The sequence below is a fragment of the Poecilia mexicana genome, unplaced genomic scaffold (genome assembly GCF_051168715.1).
Source record: "Poecilia mexicana isolate PSO_F unplaced genomic scaffold, ASM5116871v1 scaffold_2, whole genome shotgun sequence".
Taxonomy (NCBI): Eukaryota; Metazoa; Chordata; class Actinopteri; order Cyprinodontiformes; family Poeciliidae; genus Poecilia; species Poecilia mexicana.
In genome coordinates, this window is record NW_028263371.1 from 28,034,676 (window position 1) to 28,055,111 (window position 20,436).

The 20,436-nt window shown below is 39.7% G+C and overlaps 1 protein-coding gene across 1 annotated transcript in view; it reads left to right on the forward strand.

The window, feature by feature from the left end:
- The first annotated feature begins 634 nt into the window (after positions 1-634).
- LOC106905805 (interleukin-1 receptor accessory protein-like 1) overlaps positions 635-20,436 on the forward strand; it is a 67,074-nt gene continuing 47,272 nt past the window's right edge. The window contains exons 1-4 of the mRNA XM_088008120.1: positions 635-671; positions 2,067-2,346; positions 15,041-15,227; positions 17,936-18,089. Of these exons, the coding sequence (XP_087864246.1) occupies positions 635-671; positions 2,067-2,346; positions 15,041-15,227; positions 17,936-18,089 (658 nt within the window). The remainder of the gene's footprint in view (positions 672-2,066; positions 2,347-15,040; positions 15,228-17,935; positions 18,090-20,436) is intronic.

The window sequence follows — 20,436 nt, forward strand, 5'->3', positions numbered from 1 at the left end:
ATGATTAGGGTGTGTGACTTAAACTATATGAAGCTTAAAATGCTCCTTCCCTCGAACGATCTGTGTCATATTATGTTTCCTGTTTCTGTCTTTTATTTCCTTCACTTCAGCACACGCGTTGCCAACATACGTCACTCTTGCCATTCTCAACCTGACATTTAAAAACCCACACAAAACGGTGCGCCAACATGAATACGCAGTTAACCACTTCAACAGCAACACCCCTTATGACTGCAGTGTGCAATCCACCCCTCTGATTGGCAGGCAGGTTGCCTGTTTGGTGAATAAAATATTTATAGAAGCTCAATTATCCAAGCCTGTTGTGTCTGACACAGCTGTGCTTGCCAGATGTTTTTATTTAAAGGAAGAGGCATGAAGCAAGGTGAAGTAGGGGGGAAAGGGTGTTCAGAAACCCTCCCATGCTCAGCAGCTTTATTCCAGACGACATGCAACAACAATCTTGTAAACATACAAAGTATCTCAAAGTTAATTGCATTTCTTTAATAAACAATTTTAGATATGTTTGACGCTTTTGTTCGTGTTGCCTGATATTAATTAGCTGGCTTTTTAAAATTCAGTCTCACTCATCGTTTATAAAATTACAGTCATCCCAATAATGTGTTTAATTAAAAGGATGGGAAAAAAGAACCGTTTGGCTGTGAAGAGTCACTGTGAGAGCTCGTTGAGAATTAAAGCAACTGCTACCATCTTTCTGAATATGTCAAGGCTGTGAGTTTCTCAAATTAAAAATCAAAGGGACTTTGTTTTCCCCATCACAATATTTCCCTTGTGGTGAATCTAGAAGCTGAAATGTGTTTTACATTTTAGAATCAAGTATTTATTTTAAGGCCAAAGTGAGATTGTTTGTACCGGATCAAGGAGGGGACACTAAACCTCTCGTAACCTTACCTCATGCATTTTAACATGCTCTCATCTGCATTAGATTTTTGTTACTTTTGCTCTGACAACAACTCCTGTGTTATCACAGGTGTGATTCAAATTACCAGAAAAATAGTTTCTGGTTAGATCTTTAAGATTTAATTTTGTTTTTCCCTGAATTTATATTTTTTAATCAAATTTTGAGGGGACATTTGGTTAATTGTGTTGCTATAAATGTGTAGTATAATGATTTTTTTTCTTAAGTGATTTTTTAAAATGATATATAAACAGTTGCCACATAAACATAACTTGTATAAACTCTAAAACAGATTTTACACTTTTTTATTTACACTTATATCTATTTTGGAATTCGCCCAGAACATGGACTACATTTTTAATGCCCCACTCGATGTACATCTTTTGATCTGGCTCTCCAAAGTGAACCATCTCTAGGGTAGGTTGTGCATGTGTAGGTTACCATGGTGATTGCATCCCAGTTAGATGTGGGCCATTGTGTTACCAGAATCCCATGCTTGTGCCTGGGGCTATTACCTGAGGTCTTAGACTCACCATGTAATACTCAGGAAACCTTAGAGCTGCTTCTTTTTGCTCGTTTTTTTTATTCAACAGCATGAACCCTATGCCAACCATCTTGGATGCTTCACCGCCTGCAGAAATATCAATCAGTCATACAATGTCCATGTGAGTTTCCATGAGTGACTTCTGCAGAGATTAAAGGGTATATTTCTCACCTTAAGATGGATAATTATGAGAGGAGCTGAACCGTTTCCATACCTGCTCTGCATTACAAATTCAATTATGACTTTATCTTCAAAGAATTTTTACTGATACTTGTGAGCTTGTTGAGATATTCTAATAGGAGGGCACCTGTGACTTTGGACTTTGACTGGCCCTTGAAATAGTAGAAGATATGATATGATAATGCTGGATGGTCTCATAACTTTAGGATCGGAGCAAGATTGAAATGTGTCTATCAGAGGTTAATTTTAGGAACTTGTCATTGCAGAATCGATTGCAAAACATCGATGCACTACACAGCTATCACCAGGATACCTACAGTATATTAACTGCAATGCAAATCATTGTTTGCTGGATATTATTTTCACAGCCACATCCCTTCCTCTACAACTCCTGATTAAACTTCTGTTTCTCTTCTTCCTTTCCAGTGGAAGGCTGCACTGACTGGTCCGTGGACTACCAAAAGTACAAAGTCCTTGTTGGGGAGCCTGTCCGGATCAAGTGTGCTTTATTCTATGGATATATCCGGGCAAACTACAGCCATGCACAGAGCACAGGACTTAGCCTCATGTGGTACAAAAGTGCAGTGCATGGGGATTTCGAGGAACCCATCAGTTTTGACGGTGCAAGGATGAGCAAAGAAGAGGATTCTATATGGTTCCGACCAGCTGAACTGGATGATGTGGGGTATTACTCCTGTGTATTAAGGTATGTGTTTTTACTCAGAATCCCAAAGATAAACAGTTTATCTCCACCTTACAGCTCGAAATGGAGCAAGCATTTGTTGCAGAATCCTCCACCATTTTAGGGGGATTATTTTGCCAGTGGCATGTCTATAAAACGAAGTAAATAACATTGTCTTGCATCCCTGTGGGCATGAGTAAAGCCCTGTAAAAGTCTTCCCCTGTAGATGTCTAATAAAGTCAAGATGTAGCCAAAAGATAGCTGGTCGAGGTTCCACAGAGGGTTTTCTGTGCCTACGAGGCCTCGTTGCCTCGTTTTATATGTTAAATTAGTTTTTATTTCCCACTCGAGGGCAATAAGCCATACGGCGCGATTGGCAAGTCTGTAATCCTTTGGCCTTCACAAGTTCTTGTTTTCTGAAAACCTCATGGAAAGAAGTGAAATGCTTGAGAGTGCACTTCATCTTGAAACGATTGCACAGTGGGAAAAGCTGCTAAGATAAAAGAAAGGGGGAAAAAAATGGACTTGTGCTATCTTCCCTCTTAACTCACTGGATGTTGGAGGCATACAATTGTTTGATTTATGAGTTAGATTATGTGGTAAAACTTCTGGTTTCCCAGCGGCTTTCATCGACATGAAGGTGGTCTGTGACCACTCAGAGTGAAAATGTTAAGCTCCGATCTGTTTTTGTTTCACGGCAAGAGGAACTTTAAAACGCATCTTTCTGCATGATTGAAGTGCCGTCTTTTTTATTTTTTATTTGGCAACACTTATGCGCTTTAAGACCTTTTGTTAAATAGAATCGAGGGATAATGTGCACTTGAGCAGCAGCTTTCAATGCAGGTTTCTTTGTGTTTCAGAAGCTCAACTCTAAGGGAGTTTGGCTATTACTATTCCACACCATTAGCACCCTCTCCTTCGATGTGGCAGCCGCCGTGAATAGAAACATGGTGAACCAGTCCAACAATTCTCTATTCACTCGTGTTGGCAGCGGTTTCTGGAGGTAGACAATCAGCTCAGAGTTATTGTGTAATCACACCGAGTAGAGTCTTGAGATTTGATTTGGATGAGCACTGTTGCGTTTTCATTGGTCCCTGCCTTTGAGAAGCAAATTAAGGGGCAACACTTATTTGTTGTTATGGAGAGAGAGGGAAAAAGTACAGAGCTCTTTCAGTTAACAGGAGATTTCCCTTTGTGGACTTGTCTTTGAATTTTTGTTGCCTGTAATGGTTTTATAGACTTTAACTGTGTTTTCACACTTGAGGATTAGGAGTCAGCTCGCTTTTTCTCAACATTATATGCTTCCTGTCTTTCCTCGGTAAAATGGGGCACAATAACTTGGACTTTAAGTTGCATTTAACAGCTTAGCTGTACAATTATTTTTCCTGGACTGTTACAGCTGAGATCTAGATGTATGTGTTGTTATCCACATTGCAGAGCTGAGGCTGACGTTATTCTGCAACATCTTCAATTCTTTTCGCTTTAGTGTTTGAGCGCTACCGTTAGCTGGGTCCAAACAGGAAGTTACCTTTTCTCAAGCTACCCCTACCACAGCTACGGTTTCTGTCCCACTAGCGGCTATAACCGTATTTTAGAAAAATATATGACTTTATGCTTTGGAGCTGTATCATCCTTCCATCAACACATGTTAAAATAATCATCTAAGCTAGAAATTGACCTAACTTGCTGCATGTCTGCCAGCTATAATAACCGAACCGACTAAAAAGAAAAAATAACAACCAAGCGAAACACATTCATTTGTCACAGTGTGTTTACTGTCAGCTTTGCAACACTTGAGTTAAGGAAATAAAACGCAATAGTGTAGGGAGTTTCACATGCTTGATTATATAGTAATAACTTATTAACCTTGTAGGTAAAGGGCGTTTTCTCTTGACTGGCTCATTAGTCAGCTCTCTGCAGCAGCGTGCTGCAGTTCAGGAACAGGAAAGTCTGCTCAGGAAGACTTCCACAGCCTAGGTTGAATATGCCAGGTTTGTCTTGAGTGCTGATCAACATTTTAAAAGGTATTTGCGAAGACCTGAGCCTTTGTAATTACTTTGGCCTTCCGCAAGATCTGTTTGTAATTCCACAGTGTGGAATATTAAAGGGCAGCTTCAAAGTTACGGTGGAGTTTGATCACTTGATCTGTAATGCCTTCATGTTTTACCTTGTTAGAGATCAAAGAGGGACACTCTGATGCACGTCATCTGTAATACCACTCAATATAGAGCTCTTCCACTATCAGTTACGAAGATTACTATATAGCATATAATTGCACCTACTTGGACGTGTTCTCTGTTTTTGGTTGAAGGTTAAAAATGCTGTAATGGATTCACGTAGTTTTACAAACACACTGCAGCACGCTCATCTGCTCCCTCAGTATGACTCATTTAAATTCCCAGGTACCCAGGCCAAGTCGAAGGATTGCTCTTCTCCTTTGTCTCTGGAGTGTGGGCCCTATAGATGATCAGCACTTGCATATGTTAACATATTACCACCGGCTCAAGCTCTTGGCTGTGTTTTCAGCTGAGGATCCTCGCAGTTCTGAAACGTGAAGGGCCCTGGAAAATTGGAGCCCCGCGAGATGGAACAAATGAACCTCAGCACAACAATAAATGATTTCTCACTGGGTACATTTCACAGTTGAGCAGACTGCAACAGTTCAGCACCAGTTACGATGAGATCCCTTGATGTTACATTATTAGTCTGGTATAAAGAAAGGGGGAAGCTTGCCAATCACATTAGGAAATTTAACTCTGCATCTAAAAACGCCGTTTTTGTCTAACTTGCAACTTTATTCCTCTGCGATTTTAAACTTTTGGCCTTCTTAGTGCATCTCTTTCCAGCCACAGGCATCAGTGCACTCATCTTCATCACATCTTTACCTGCTCAGCTGCGCTTAAGTGTGTCAGAGGGCATATCCGTACACCGACACACCCGTGTGCATCAGCATGCACACAAACACAGAGCGTCAGGTCTACGTGCCCAAGAGACTAGCTGTCAGTGGAAGGGAACTTGGTGTACTTCCCTACCTAAAAGGTAAAGCAAACCAACACACATTCATATTCAACATTTCAAGCAGGCTGCAGTATCACGTCTACTCTCTGGGATTGCTTAGCATGGACATGCTCGTACACACGCAAGCCCTAGATGCGCAACAGGCACATGAGAGAGAACGGGAGCCGCATTCAGTAGCGAGACGGAGAGGAGCAGATGAATACCGCCATACGTCAAATTGAGGTCAACACTCAGCTGTTTCAAACGCAATACCCTGAGGAACTTTGTCGTATGAAGAGCGAAAACATCTGCAGCGGCAGTGTCACTTACAGTACAATAACAAAGCGAGGCGCATGCATGCGCACAGGCGACCTGATGCGTTTGAAGGTACCACTGACTCTCCTGCACTGTTGCAGGTCTCTGTAAAACAATATTAATAGCGTACTGTTTTTGCTGTGATTAAATTCTGCTCTTGCATCTGAGGAAATCAAGCGAGAAGGAGTCAAATTAGGCATGAGTGGGAAAATGATATTTAGAACTGTCATCTGGAAGGAAAATGTTTGACGCTGACGATTGAAATAAGGCACAGAAACAAATTTAGGAACAAATGTTGTACAATGGCTTTCAAAAATATTTATACCTCCTCACATGCGACACAAACTTCAAAGTGTTTTTTGTCACAGAGCAACACATAGTTGTACATGAAGCTGAAATTGTGTGATTTTTCACATTTACATATATACCCAAGAGAAGTGAGACATGCTTATTTTGTTCTTCCACAAGAGTGAATACAGTATAGAATCGTCTTTTGTTGTTTTCATTGATTTAAGTCTTTTCAGGTCTGCGTGTACCAGCTTTGCACATCTAGAGACTTTCTCACCATCTTCTTTGCAAAATATTTCCCCATCTCTGCTAGAAAAGATTACTGTTGTGTGCAAGTTGTAGAAACAGGAGTCGGCCTATCACCGAAACTATTCAAGCCTAAAATACCATCTCAATGCAAGCAGAGATGTCCCCAGCGCTAATGTCAGCATCCACAGTCCACATTTTGAAAGGATTTTGTCAGAGAACATCCTTGAATGATCACAGGTCCACAAAACATCTAAAATCTGAATAGGTTTAGAAGTTTTATTAAGCTCACATGTCTATTTATTCAGTAATTTAGGAGCAAAACAGTTTTTTAAATTGAAATTATATGATTTTCAACTAAAATGCAATGCATTTTGATTAACTAATTTACAGACCTTGGTATTAACTTGTTTTTCCTCCCCATCACCAGTTTAAAAAAGTAGATATAAAATTTTATGTCCAATTAATTTACTGTTTGAATTGTAAAATTTTACTTCCAAATGATATTCCATTGTGATGTTTTAGATAACAAAGTGAAGAAAAAAAAAAGATGCTCAGCCATGGAAAATTTGCTATTCGTGAACAAATGACCAAACGTGAGCAGAGCTACAGCAAATACATCACGGTGGAAGTACAGAGATTTAGCTAAAGGACAGATGTATTGCACAGGAAGAATTTTTGGCCCTTTGTAGTTAGCCAGCATCTCACCTTTGACCCCGCTCACAGGCACTGGCATGCTGCCACTGCCTCAGGCTTATTAATGGCTTTCCTGCATGCCCTGCAATACCTGGGCTGTCGGCACCAAAGGACATCGAGAGGGGAGGATTATAAAGGGGGCGGCGTGCGTGCATCTCTGTGTGTGCATCCGTTCTTTTATTTAAGCTTAAAATTCCCGGTGTGCGTGCATCTCACCTTGCGTCTCAAACACACACGGTACAAAGCACCTCCCACCTTTCCCATGCTGTGGCCATTTTGACGGTATTAGTATTCATGTGCAGGAGTGGCTGGTGATCTCTCAGGGAAGTGACAGTCAGAATGGGCTGTCTGGAACACTCTGTCATTCAGCTCCAGTCAGGGCCTGTCCAATTGATCCTGCCCAGCTGTCAAAGCCAATGAGAGACGCTAGACTAAGGAGCAGCATGGATGGTTTTTGCTGCAAGAGGTTGTGGATGATGGATAAAGAAGTATTGCAGTGTGGGCTATGAGCTACCTGGAAGGAAACAAACTGGTTGCACCTCTTTGACAATATATTCAACAATGACTGTTTCTGAATTCAGGTTATTTATTAATCTTTTCACACTAAGCATAACATTGACGAGGGTTTGATGTCACAGTGAAGAGCAAAAAGTCCTTTTTCCCACCAGTAATCGCACTGAATATTGAATATGCATCACCCCAAAAGATCATAGCTATGAAACCTTACTGATGATTAAAACAAATTTAGATCTGCTGTTTTTCACTTCCCAGCAGTTGTTACATCAGCAGCTTGTGTGTGAGCAGCTTTGCTTCGCCAACTTTCTGCACTGTTCAGCAGAAAAAGTAAGAAGTTACTGAAGCATAAAGCAGCCGAGGCCTCGGAATCTGTTGATCTTTTCTAATTAAGATTTTTCTGTTTGTCAAAGATGAAGAGGAGCCAAGTTCTCTTAATTTTGCTAATGCTTTGGTTGTTGTGAGCATGAGACAGTAAACACCAGGACTTTGTTCTCAATAAATCATCTACAAATATAGTTTTCATGGCATTTTTGCAGTGGTTTTAAACTGGTTCTTTAATATTGATGTATTAGATGCCAAATAATTGGCAAAAAATATTATTTGTGGTATCCCTTACTTTGAAGTTTTTTCTTTTAGTTGTTTACAAACAAATGATAAAGGCCACAAATGGTGATTTTTAAAGTTAATGTGTGTTAATCTAATGGCAGGTTTAATAAGTCTTGGCTCTATAGATAGACTTTAGTTCAGATTTCAGAGAAATAATCATGAATCCATTTCAAACTCAACCCAATTTAGGAGAAGTTGCTCAAATGTCAGAAAAATCTTGAAATTTGAACCTGGAAAAAGAATGAAATTTTGAGATGGGAAATTAGTGGGAACCCTGGTTGTGAAGGACTTTCAGGCTTTATAAGCAATGCCATTGTGTGTAGCAAAGGTAACAATCATTATTTCACTGGAAAAGGTGCAGTTAAAGCAGAATCTGATTGGGGAGAAAATGGCATAGAGCCAGGAGACTGTCATTAATTGTTTTCACTTCTTATATGGGGTTTGAACTGTGTAATATGGGTTTGCCAAGCAGCTTTATTTCCCAGTCAGGGTTATTGATGATACCCCTCTGTATTCAGTATTCTTTTACACCTGTATAGCAAAGAGTGCTCCGTCAACCCTGCTTGGACAGCCTGTTAGTGTGCTCTGTGTGGTTTAGTATAGACTGTTTTCCAACAGCCATTGTCTGATGATGTATGGGCTGCTGTTTGGGCTTGGGCAACCTTTCACACCACGCTTTATTCAGCTTTGTGATGTGGCTGTGTGAAGTTTGCCAGGTATTCACTGTGGATGTCTGATGTTACAATGGCACTGTCAAAAAAAAGAGAGAGGATGTGCTCTTCAAACCACTCCAGGGCAACAAAATGGATAGTAATAAACTTCTGTAAAAGACATATTTTAGAAATGCTGTCATTTTGTCTATGGCTTTTAAATCTGCTGTTTATTTCTCTCAACTGTTCGAACTCATGCGTCCTGCCAAAAATACTTAGCGTTTCCTCTGATTCACATCTGCTCAGGGTTTTCCTTATTATAGTTTTCCTTATTTTCCACAGGGTTTCTAGTCATGGCTGCATGGTAGCATTGTTGGTAGCTCCGTTAGCATACAAGTGTGGATTCTCTCTGGCTACTCCACCTTCTTCTCAGAGTCCAACATGACTGCTCCGTCCATTGGTCCCACTAAATTGTCCGTAGGTGCGAGTACAAATGTCCAAGGTGTGTCCTGCCTTTCACCCAATGACCGCTGGAGATAGACACCAGCTCCCCTGTAACCCTGCAAGGACAAGCAGGTATAGACAATGGACTGATTTATGGTTTTAGTCATCACCCATTTTCTGGTTGCATTTTCAGGTAAATTCACTGATCAGTGTTTGTTGCTCTTGCACCCACGGTTTTATTAATATCAATCAGTTGCATGCTTAAGAGTTCAGTCAGTCTAATGCCTCCCCATATGTTTAGCCTCCTTGCTCTCCTGGTCCACATTAGGCAGAGGAAGTCATCAGACAAGATGCCAAACCTATCGGTATCTGATAGCAGGGACATTGACCTTCTCCTCCTCATATCTGATGTTAGTTTTTATCTGCCAGACAAATGTCAGAAATACCATTCCCCGAGCCCAATCACTCTGGCACCACTGCCGAGGTTTCTCCCTCCCTTCCATCCCGATTGGATTGTGAACAGTAGAGCTGCAAGCGAGACATCTGCAATACCACAGCTGTCAGTCAAACTGCAGTGTAGAGGAGAACTCACACTGCTTGACTGGATCCTGAGGGTGCAAGAATGGTGGGGAAGTAGCTGGGAGCTGGGAAGGAAATTTCATTAAAATTTCATAAAACTCAAAGAGCTATTTTTAATTTAACTGTTGCTGAACATTGTGAAACTTTTGCTCATATCAGTTTGCACCAGCTTTTTAGTTTAAACTTAATTACTTTTTAAAAAGGATATGTTATAAAGAATGTACTTATATGATTAGCATTTTATGTTTGTGTTTCGTATCCTTTGAGAAATTGAATAAATGTCCAGTGCATCTCTAAAAGTGGTAAACCTGCCATTTGTTGCAAAAAAGCACCAATGAGAGAAATCTGACCTCAATATTTATATTATTCTATTTTCTTAGTTGCTGAACTTCTAAACAAAACTAGGTAACAAATCAAAATGTACAATGATATTCAACAGCTAGATGATCACTCCTACTGAAAGAGCTTTTCTCCACCAACACAACCCATTCTCAGAGTGCAAGAGCCCAGCAGTGATAATATGAAATGGTTGGTTTGTGTTTGATATGCATGGGAGTTAGACTGCTCACTCATTACAGCCAGAGGGCCTTGGGACCGATGAATAAGGTCATGACAGAGTTAGAACAGAATAACAACCGAGACAAATTGTTTATGCTTGTTATGAAATCAGGTTGTAAGCATAAAGATGAGTTGTGACTGTCAGAGAATGTGAAAATAGCTCCCTTAAGGCATCGAACAGAAAATGACTGACTAATGCATTTGCACACAAGAAGCACTTTTGTCAGTTTGAGTTGTACAACTTAAGAAAGGCTTAGAGGAGTTTGAAGACTTGCTTCTTGGAGAAAGTAGGTTTTTGGAGTGAGATGATTTCTGCAAATACTTTCAACACTGTGTATTTTTAGCAGAGAAGATCTTGATGACAATCGTGTTTGTTGTGGACTTAAAGGAACGAGGTTGTCTCAATGCTAAATACTACTTCAAACTGTATACCAGTATTAAGAAAAATAAAATTTTTGATATCACAGCCATATTTTTGCATTGTTCTGAACTTAGCAGATGGAAAGCACATCTTAATGGAGACCACAGCCTGACAGAACATCGTCACTGGGTTGTCTGAGTCCATAAAGCAAATATTTACACAGATAGCTTTAGCTTATGATATAAGGAAGGTTTACTACTTCTCTGTTGCAGATACAGGAGCTTTACTGGCTTTTTTAAGTTGCTGTTGTAGATTTGTGTTTTTCTCCTGTGTCATGACTTCTTGAGTCTCAGTCAGGCTCAAGCTCTCAGACAGCTTAACTTTGTAAAGTTGTGGTACACAGAAAGTTTGTGGTTGATAATGAATAATGACGATAATATGCCCATATCATGTTCCATCCACCAAAACTCCTGACACTTGGTATGAGGTTTTTGTGCTTATATGCTAACTTGTTTTTAGCTTTACCGTCACTGACTTGCAGCGAGTCCTACTTGCGCTTATCCTTGTCTAGCTTTATGACTCTTCCTGTTTGGCTAACATATTTAGTTATTTGTGCTACATATTGCACAATATATATACTGTTTGACTATCTTCATTCTGAGAGCTGCAGGGTAAACTAACAACACAGTCCAACCCTCCCATCGTGGTGTTCCTACAGTAAGAGCAGGCCAGCAAGGGGATTGAAACAAGGATGGAGACAAACTATTAGATGATTTGAGGACGGAGTCTGTTGTTTCAGGGTGGCAGAAAGGTACCACACTGTTACAGGGGCTAAGTAGGAGCACGTTAGCCTGCAGTCGGATTTTGGATACCAGGGTGCTTAATCATCCTGGGCTTGGTGCTAGAGCTGACAGGTGAGTTATGAGCGGGCGCCACAGGTAGGAACCCCAGTCTTCCCACTGCTCACTGTGACCTTCGCTCTGGCTATAAATAATGAAGCAGCCGTAAGATACTGATTCAGGATAACTGGGCCAAGCTCTATCTTGGTTTAGGTTATCTTGATTTTTTTGTGGGCAGGCATGGGAGGGCGAGACCTCAAGGAGCTAAAGCATTCGACAGAGTATCATGGGTGACACAGTTACCTGCACAGTGTTGTGAATACTGTAACTGAACTGTGATACAGTACTTTGTGAAATTATTCAGAGCCATAAACCTTTTCACATTTAATCAACCTGCAATTACAAATAGAAATGTACTTTATTTGTTTTTTACTTATTTTATTTTAAACAACACAGCAAATAATCACTTTTACTGGAAAATAATCATAACCAAAGTAAATCACCCCAGTCAGCATCATGCAACTTCTCCCTGGTATCTTTCATGCAAACCGATTATTAAAACCAATTTCTTTGCAAATATTTTATAAAATAGCAATGCATACTTCACAAGAACCAAGAAATTTCTTGCAGGAACACGTCGCACTTCAATATCCAGGCACTCCTCATAGGTTTTTTTCCACTACAGTGCACCCATTGTTAAAGGCTGAATTTATGGAGTGTACAACTAAATGCTCCTTTCAACAGATTCTCCCACCTGAGCTGTGGATGTTTGCAGCTCCTGTAGAGTTACCTGGAATTATTGCACCAGGCAAAAAGTACTTTCACCTGATGACTCCTGCAGCTCTTAGACACTTCTCTATGAATATTATCACTTGAAAGCCAGCTGTAATATTTAATAAGCAATTATTCCGTCATTCCATTTCTATTAGGGAGGAGTTAGTTTAATTAAGAGCTTCATTAAGTTAGTTCATTAATTTCCCCCCAGGTGCCGTGGATTCACCAGAGAATTACAAATCAATTCTGCCGCCTATTATTTAATACTAAACGAAACAGTTGGCGAATGAAAGGCCAGGTTTTCTTTGGCTTCATCTTCCAGTCGCAGGTTGTCAGTTATTTTTGAAGATGAGAAGAGGATCTAGAGCATGTTCTCCTGTAAGTTTAATTGGAACAAAATCCCACACATGTGTTACAGTAAAGTAAAGCTTTGACCAGCCTGTTTAACTCCTTCCTGGCCCTTTTCCTCATAATTTCACAGAATTTGCTGCATATTGCATCTCAAACCCTGTGCCTGCCCTCCAGCTGTATCCGGTAGCTGTCAGGCTGACACCTCTCCGAGATGATGTGTGCAGGACGCCATCTATCATTGCCGCGGCATTGCATATCTGCTTTACTTTGACACATCCGAGTGACACACTCACCCATTAATGCCATGGTGTCACCTAGCTTGTTATCACCGTAACCGCAGTACGCCGAGTTTCACAAAATGCTGACTGCACGGCGCACAATTAAGTCTCGGGAGTGTGGGATCCTCCTCCTCCTGCTTTTTTTTTTTCTTCTCGTCCTTTGAACAGATTTTCCGCTACTTAGAGAAAAGTGAAGAGATCGCCCAGCTCTTCAACCTCGAAAAGCTTCGTGATGGATGTGAAATGTTGGAAAGACACCGTAGGACAAAGTGTTGGCTCACACCATCAATCACTCATGCGGAGCAGATGACACAATTCCCCCCCCCACCCCCCACCCCTCTCTCTCTCTCTCTTTCTCTCTTTCTGTCTTTCTCATCCAGTCAACGAGTTTATCAGCGCTGCCCAGAATATTTAGCAGAGAAAAGGGCACACCCGTGGGATCTCATTTGCACAGGTGTCCATCTGGTGGAAGTTGTCTGGGATAATCTCCACATCATGTCACATTTGCATCAGGGCTTCACGAAAAAACAGCGCCCGTATTGTAAGAGACGCCAACGGCGCGGGCCGGTTCAGAGGGGCGAGGGATTTTAAAGCTGATACTGTAGCGAGGAGTCACATGTGCGATGCTAATCCACAAGGCCGTTAATACGACACAATTATGTAAGGATTTAACATGTTTGTAATTGTTTGTTGGTTCAGCTCAATTTGTGTAACCAGCTTTAGTTGGAAAATTAGCTGTGAGATTTTCGCTAAATACTGCCAATTTGTTTGGTCTTTAAACCAGCGGGGATTTGCTGCAGTCAGCCTCGAGTACTTGTCAACTGTGACAGCCTTATTAGGCTGTTTGGGCACAGAAAAGGTGCTTTCATTGAATTTATTGATCACCCACAACATTTGCTTCTGATCTCCTTCTTCAAATAGCACAACTTTTACAGTCGATCAATGTGCCGATTGATTCCTATGTTTCGTTAAGAACTGCTCAAGCGGCAGCTCCAGCCTCCAACTTTACTCTGGCCTGGAAGAGATGTGATCAGTATTATTACAAACCTCTATAATCACTCAGATTGATTTAGTGTTTTACAAGTTTTTTTCCTTATAAAATGATTACAGATGATCAAGGAAAATGAGAAATAGTTGTATCTGCGCTGATGGGGTTTCTGAAATGAACAATCGTCAACAAATGCTTTGGAAATCTAAAAGTGATTACGACACAATTTACTCAACAAAATTGAATACTCTACTGGTTCTTCAAAATAAAAGCATTCCAAACTTCATAAACGTCATAAATTGAACATTGTTTTAAGTACAAAGGCAAATCAAAGTTATTGGACCTTTGTCAACATACTGTTTGACATAAATCCAGTGGAAATAGTTGTGTTGCTAGAAAACACCTTTGTAAAAAATAATCTAGAAACACCTCTTTAAATCATCTCTGCCGAATTTGTTGCGGCACAAATGCACACACGTCATGGTGAATGGAGGAAGGTTTTTTTTTCCTCAATAACAAACATCTTACCTCACACCTTATTTGTCTGTTGTGCACAGGAACAAAACCATTACATTCCTCCAGGTCTTCTACGTATATTTGATATGAACCATCTACCTCAGCAGCAATATCAAACATTTCTTTCACTGAGGATGATTCCCAGCTATTATCTTTAGACACAGGCAAAGCTCGAAGGCTGAGGCGTTACAAGCAATCTCCCATTTTACGCTGCCTCTGCCTCGCGTTGTAAATTCTTGTCTTTATGTACATGACCTGAGCAGTTACAGTACATCAGCTGCAGAAGGTAATTTTCTGCTACTGTAGCTGGCTCTACAAAGGGCTAATGCACGAAAACAAAATGCTCTATCAGTTCTCTGGAGCTGTCACTTTGCTAAACATCCTGCTCCACACCGTTAAAACAAACAAACGTACATTATGAATAAAAAATTACAATCAAGAAACAGTGCCGTTTACAGAACTCACTAAATCATTTAATTAATCTGGAATTGCGTAGATACTAATTTGTTGTTTGAAGGAAATGTACCATCAATAAACAAGAAAAAATCTTCCTGTAGGTGTTTTTACATTTAATGACTCACTGCTCTGAACCTTGCAGCATTTCCACAGCTAACTAAATATGTAGTACTGAAAGCTTTGCTCTGCAGGCCTTTCAGGGCTTCTGTATAATCCCTTCTTCCTCCCTCTAACCGGTTTTTATCACTCTGTCATTCCAGGAACTCCACATACTGCATGAAGGTGTCCATGTCCCTCATTGTGGCACAGAATGACACAGACCTTTGCTACAACTCCAAAATGAGATTCTTTGAGAAGGCAGAACTGAGCAAATGCAAAAACATCACCTGCCCAGACATCGAGGACTTCATACAGCCGGGGGTGGAACCGAAAATAGTTTGGTACAAGGTAAGAGGCGTTTTATTTTAAAGGATTATTGGAATATTCTTTTATTCTTGATTTGAATAATTTCAAAGAAATTAGTATTTTTAACCTTCCTTTTGATCTGATTCTCTTGCACTGCCTACTATCTATCTATCTCTGCACATTCCTGGTTTTATGATTTAATAGTCTATCTTGTCTGACCAAGACAAACATACCTAAGGTTAATAAGCTCACCGTACCTTATCACATTTAGCTTCTAAAACTCAAAATAATTAATATACAGCTAAAGCATATTGATTTGCTACGTAAACACATTTATCTGGCTCTCTGGTTTTAAACCTAATCCTCCTGCTAATGAGGAGTTGTGAGCCCACCGAGTGTAACTGACCCAGCCAGAACCCCTCTGTCCGACAGGCCTCTTTGACAGAGCTGTTAGGTGCAGCTCGCAGACCAATTCATCAAACGTTACTCCACCGGATAAGATGGCCAAATCGCTTTGCTCTCCTGCAGAAATTAAATTAAAATAGCAGACAATGACTGTGGGCTCCACACCCTCCAGTTATTGGCTCTCACTTTGCTGGTGGCTGATTAAATTCTGAGAGGCGGACCCGCTGTGCCCCAGTTTTCTTTGCCTCAGGTGGCCCCAAATCTCCGAGCTCTGAGCTGATCCTGAAAGGCTGTACCTGCCTTCCTCTTGCTACCTACATGGTAGCATGAGCTGAGATGCAGAAGGAGAGTAATTAAATCATTTTTGCTCTTTCGGGCTGTTTTTCATTGTGTGCTGACCACCTGGTGAGTGTTGGTCTGAGTGCTTGTCACTCCCATCTTTCAAGGAGTTAGCTGAGGAACTAGTGTCCCTAACCACTGAATGACATAAAATATCCCTAAAATATAAAGTTGCTTTACACTTTAGGTCCATTTCACATTGGACCTAACCTGCACAGCTCTTTTCTTTCCAACCAGAGTTTATATGTCTACAAACAACCTGACTCTTTTACATCAAAATAAATTCACTGATTAAAGTTTTGTGACCAATTTGCGATCTCTTTTGTTTGTGTGCTAAGCAGACAAAATGGCATAATTTAATTTTAACTACGATTAAGTTGGCCAATATATAGTCAGTAATCAATGCAGCTTAACTCATCAAAGGTAATGCAAATCTAGCTGTGCTGCACGAACAACTCAAGGCTATTTTTTAATCCCAACTGTCTGAGAAGGAAGTTTGTACGACACTTTTATCTTGCATAGATCAGAATCACTTTCTAATATCTACAGTTGTTCTTACAAATAGCCCGTCTTTGAATTAGCTTCTTACTGCCTTGTCAATAAGCTAATGACCGAAAGGCTAATGTAAGCAAAACTTTACTACCATTAGTGCTCCATTTATCAAACCACACTGCTTCTCACATACAGGGCAAATTTCACAGATGATCTGTTTTTGAAACCAAACATACGTAAAGAAATTAAAGGATACTGGTGAGTCACATCTGATCTGAGAGATGCAGCTAGTTATCTCTGGGTTCTGTGCACAGAAACATGCTGCCCTACACACTGTTTATGACTTCATCTTTACAGAAGACACCAGGCTTCAAATTCATTTTTTGTCCTTTTTTTAATTGGAAATTGTTAGCATGACAGGTTGTTGTTGTGGAGTTTGATTTATTGATTCTGTTTTCATTATGATTCTGTGTTCCTTAGTTTTTTTTTTTTTTCTTTCACCTTAGTTCAGTTCTTCTTAGTTTATAATATTTATTTCTTGTATCTAGTTCTTCCTTATTACTCTTAGACTCATTTTCTTAGTCCCCTAAATATTGCATCCCCAAAATCTGACATTACAATCACCAATGCATAGTCTGCAAAGACCTTTAATGAATTTAAACAACTCGGGTTGGTTTTAGTTATCAGGTTAAAGTGGAAGCTCTTTAAACTGTCTGTCCCTTTTTCTCCATTGAGGATAGAAAGGCACGGACTCACTATTCTTTATAAAAACAAGTTGGCTTCATTTGTCGCTGAAGATAGCCCACAGTGTTTTTGTGTGGAGAAGGTTTTAACATTTTGTACTACCTGCTGGTTTTGTGGCATGCAGAAACACAAAAGAGCACATAGAGGAAAGTCGTATCTCTGCTGACATCCAGCAGCCAGAAAGCTGCTGGATGTCAGCTTGGATGACGAAGCAAAAATTATCCTAGCAAGTAAAAAGCATCCACTTTTTACTGCATTTAGGCTGTTACCTTCCGGGAGAAGTTTTTGCTACCCAGAACAAAAAAGTATATATATAAAAATGAGACAATGTATCTGGCCATTGTTGGGATCACTCACTCTGCAATATTTCCTAATTAGGCCACAAAAGTATAAATTTTATCTATAGTTAAAGTGAGAAGATGTTAAAAAAAAAAAAAAAAAAAATATATATATATATATATATATATATATATATATATATATATATATATATATATATATATATATATATATATATATTTATCTTTTTTGCCAATGATTAAGCAATAAACAACAAGTCATGAATGCAAAGGTATTAATTATTATTTTGGTAGATAATTTAATTGCTTTATTCTCGAATTTGTTGAAATTAAAACAATGCTCTCTTTTCCCTCTGACTGTGGTCATGATGCAAACATTTTAAAGAGTACAACTGAAATCAGCACAGTAGCTATAGACCATATTTGTCTGAAACTTTTGCTTATGTCTGTCATTTGATTTGCAAACAAAAGGATTGCAAGCCAAAGCAGTGGAGACAAACCATAGAGAGAAGGAGGGACACTCTGTTCATCAAGGAAGTGAGAGAAGATGATATTGGGAATTACACCTGTGAAATACCGTTTGGGAACTTTGTTGTTCGGAGGACTACCGAGTTATCAGTCACAGGTAAGAGAATATTCCACATTTCTCCGTCTTTTCCCCCTTGAACTATTCCTGCAGCAAACTGAGGCGTATAACAAAAACATAAGATTGTCTGAAGCCGGGACTGCACACTGGCAGCAGCAGCGAAATCCATTAATTTGTTTGCTCTGATTTGATTTAAACTGTTTTGCTCTGTAAAAAAAAAATAGTTTAGCCTCTATTCCTTTCAGTCAACATCACAGCCTCTTTTGACTTCTCAGCTTTTTTAATTGCTCAGCAGTTGAATCCACTCTGAGCCACTTCAGCACTTTTCCTGAAGGCTGTTGAAATATTTAAGCCTGAATCCGGAGCAGGTGACAGATTGCTTGTCAGGGAGTCTGTCACAACCAAGGTTGATGCAAAGCATTTTGGATGACTTCATTACATGCATCTTTTTCTACAAATGTAATGTTTTGCTTTTTACAAGTGAAGTTTGAAGTTTTTGAAAGATGTCATTTTTTTTTCATAAGTGTTTATTGTTTTCTGCTTAGCCGATTGATTTCCACGGTTTAAATATAATTATTTAAATTTCTATTCACATCTGAAAGTTTTCATGAGTGAAATGGAAATGAGCTGAGGTTAGCCAGGTGTTGCTGTAAACTCCTTCCTCATCAAAGATCCTCAGCAGAGTGCGATGCACACTACGTTTATTACAAGTGACAGGACAGCAAAATATTTTCTCTCCATTGCCAGTTTATTCAAGCACATGTTCTGAATCAGGCCTGTTTTATTGGTTACAAAACAGTCACTGTCCACCGCTCAGCCACACATATACAGCTCCCAGGTAGAAAAAAAAATTAAAGATGACACTGAAGATGTATTTTATGCTATACAAAGATGTGTCAACCAAATTACAATGATTGGTTGGAGCATATTCATGTTTTAGGTCAAGTATTGTTAGAAAATCTAAAACTCATTTAACTTAGTGTTGGCAGTGAAAATAGTCCTGTAAAAAAATGTGCTGCCGACCTAAACATCTTGCTACATTTTTTATGACAAAAACTCTTAGAGATAGCTACCAGGTATATGTATATTTTAATAAATCAACTGAAAACAATTGCAAGGTTTCCTTATGGTTATTGGCCCCTGGAGCCTGGGCACCTTACCTACGTGGTCCTTTGTCTTTCCTCACTGACAACTTTGTTGCTTTCGTCTTAAAATGCGCAAATGATGCAGCATGAATGCATTCACACTTAAATTTACAGTATCTCTTGCTGTTTCATTTAGGTTTTCAAGTGCTTTCCTGTAATTGCTGTATGATTGTACTTTTCTCGGGCCTTTAAGAGGGCCACAATGACGGCCTTGATTCATTTCTCACCGCCCTCGAAATGTCATCGTGGGAGAACAGTCTCAATCTTTCCATCTACCTTTGAGACATCCAGCATTTCAAAACAGGCGGCAAAAGATGATTAATGATAGTGCCATGGCAGTCGAAGCAGCATTTATGATTTTTAAGAAGAAATAATCCTTCAGCCGTCTGTCTCGGTGGGTTTTCTCCCACACTCTCGCCGACTGTGGAAGTAATGTTTTCTCTGTAGCTGTTTTGATAAACTGTCTAGGATGTAGAATGACTTTGCTAGAAAGATAGACTACAGCGGGCCCTAAGTAGCATAGAAAATGGATGGATAAACACTCAGTTCAGAATGCAAAGTTCTGCTACAAAGCATCAAAGGTAGTGGAGGTTCTTATTGTTCTGAGTGGATGTAAAGACGTTATTTATCAGTGGAAAGAAATGTTGGAGCATATTCTCTTTTTGACAGGTTGTTTTTTTTTTCTGCTTGGAAAAATTGCTTTGCTGAAAGTTTTAGATTTGCTTTTGATTGAGGATGTTTTCAGCTTTTCTACATTTTCTCTGTGCTAAATACTCATCAGTTTTGATCAGTCTTCTACATCTGTCTGCCGCTTCTGCCTCTTCACACTCAAGACAAATAAGGCCTTTAAAGAGCATGGTTTTGCCATCGAGGCAGACGACGTGAGACGTTTTCTGATCTCTAATCAGTCACCGCATCAGTCCGCAGGCCTTAAGACTTTCAAAAAGCCACTATAATCCAATCAATGTTACGTGTTTTGATAAATTCACTGGTTTCATTTTGAATCAATGTCGCCGACTTGTTTTATTAGTTCTTACTTCTGCAGGCAAAACACCCAAGTTTGTCTTAATTTTCTCAATTAATCATGTCAGGAGGCGTTGTAGGGTTCAGTTGTTTAGGAAATTGTCAGCCATTTATTTCTGTGATACCCTCAGATAAACAGCCAGTGGAAGTGCAAATGTTACTTCAAAGCCCCACAATAAAAGGAAAAAGAGGTTTGTAAAGCTAAATCATTCACATAG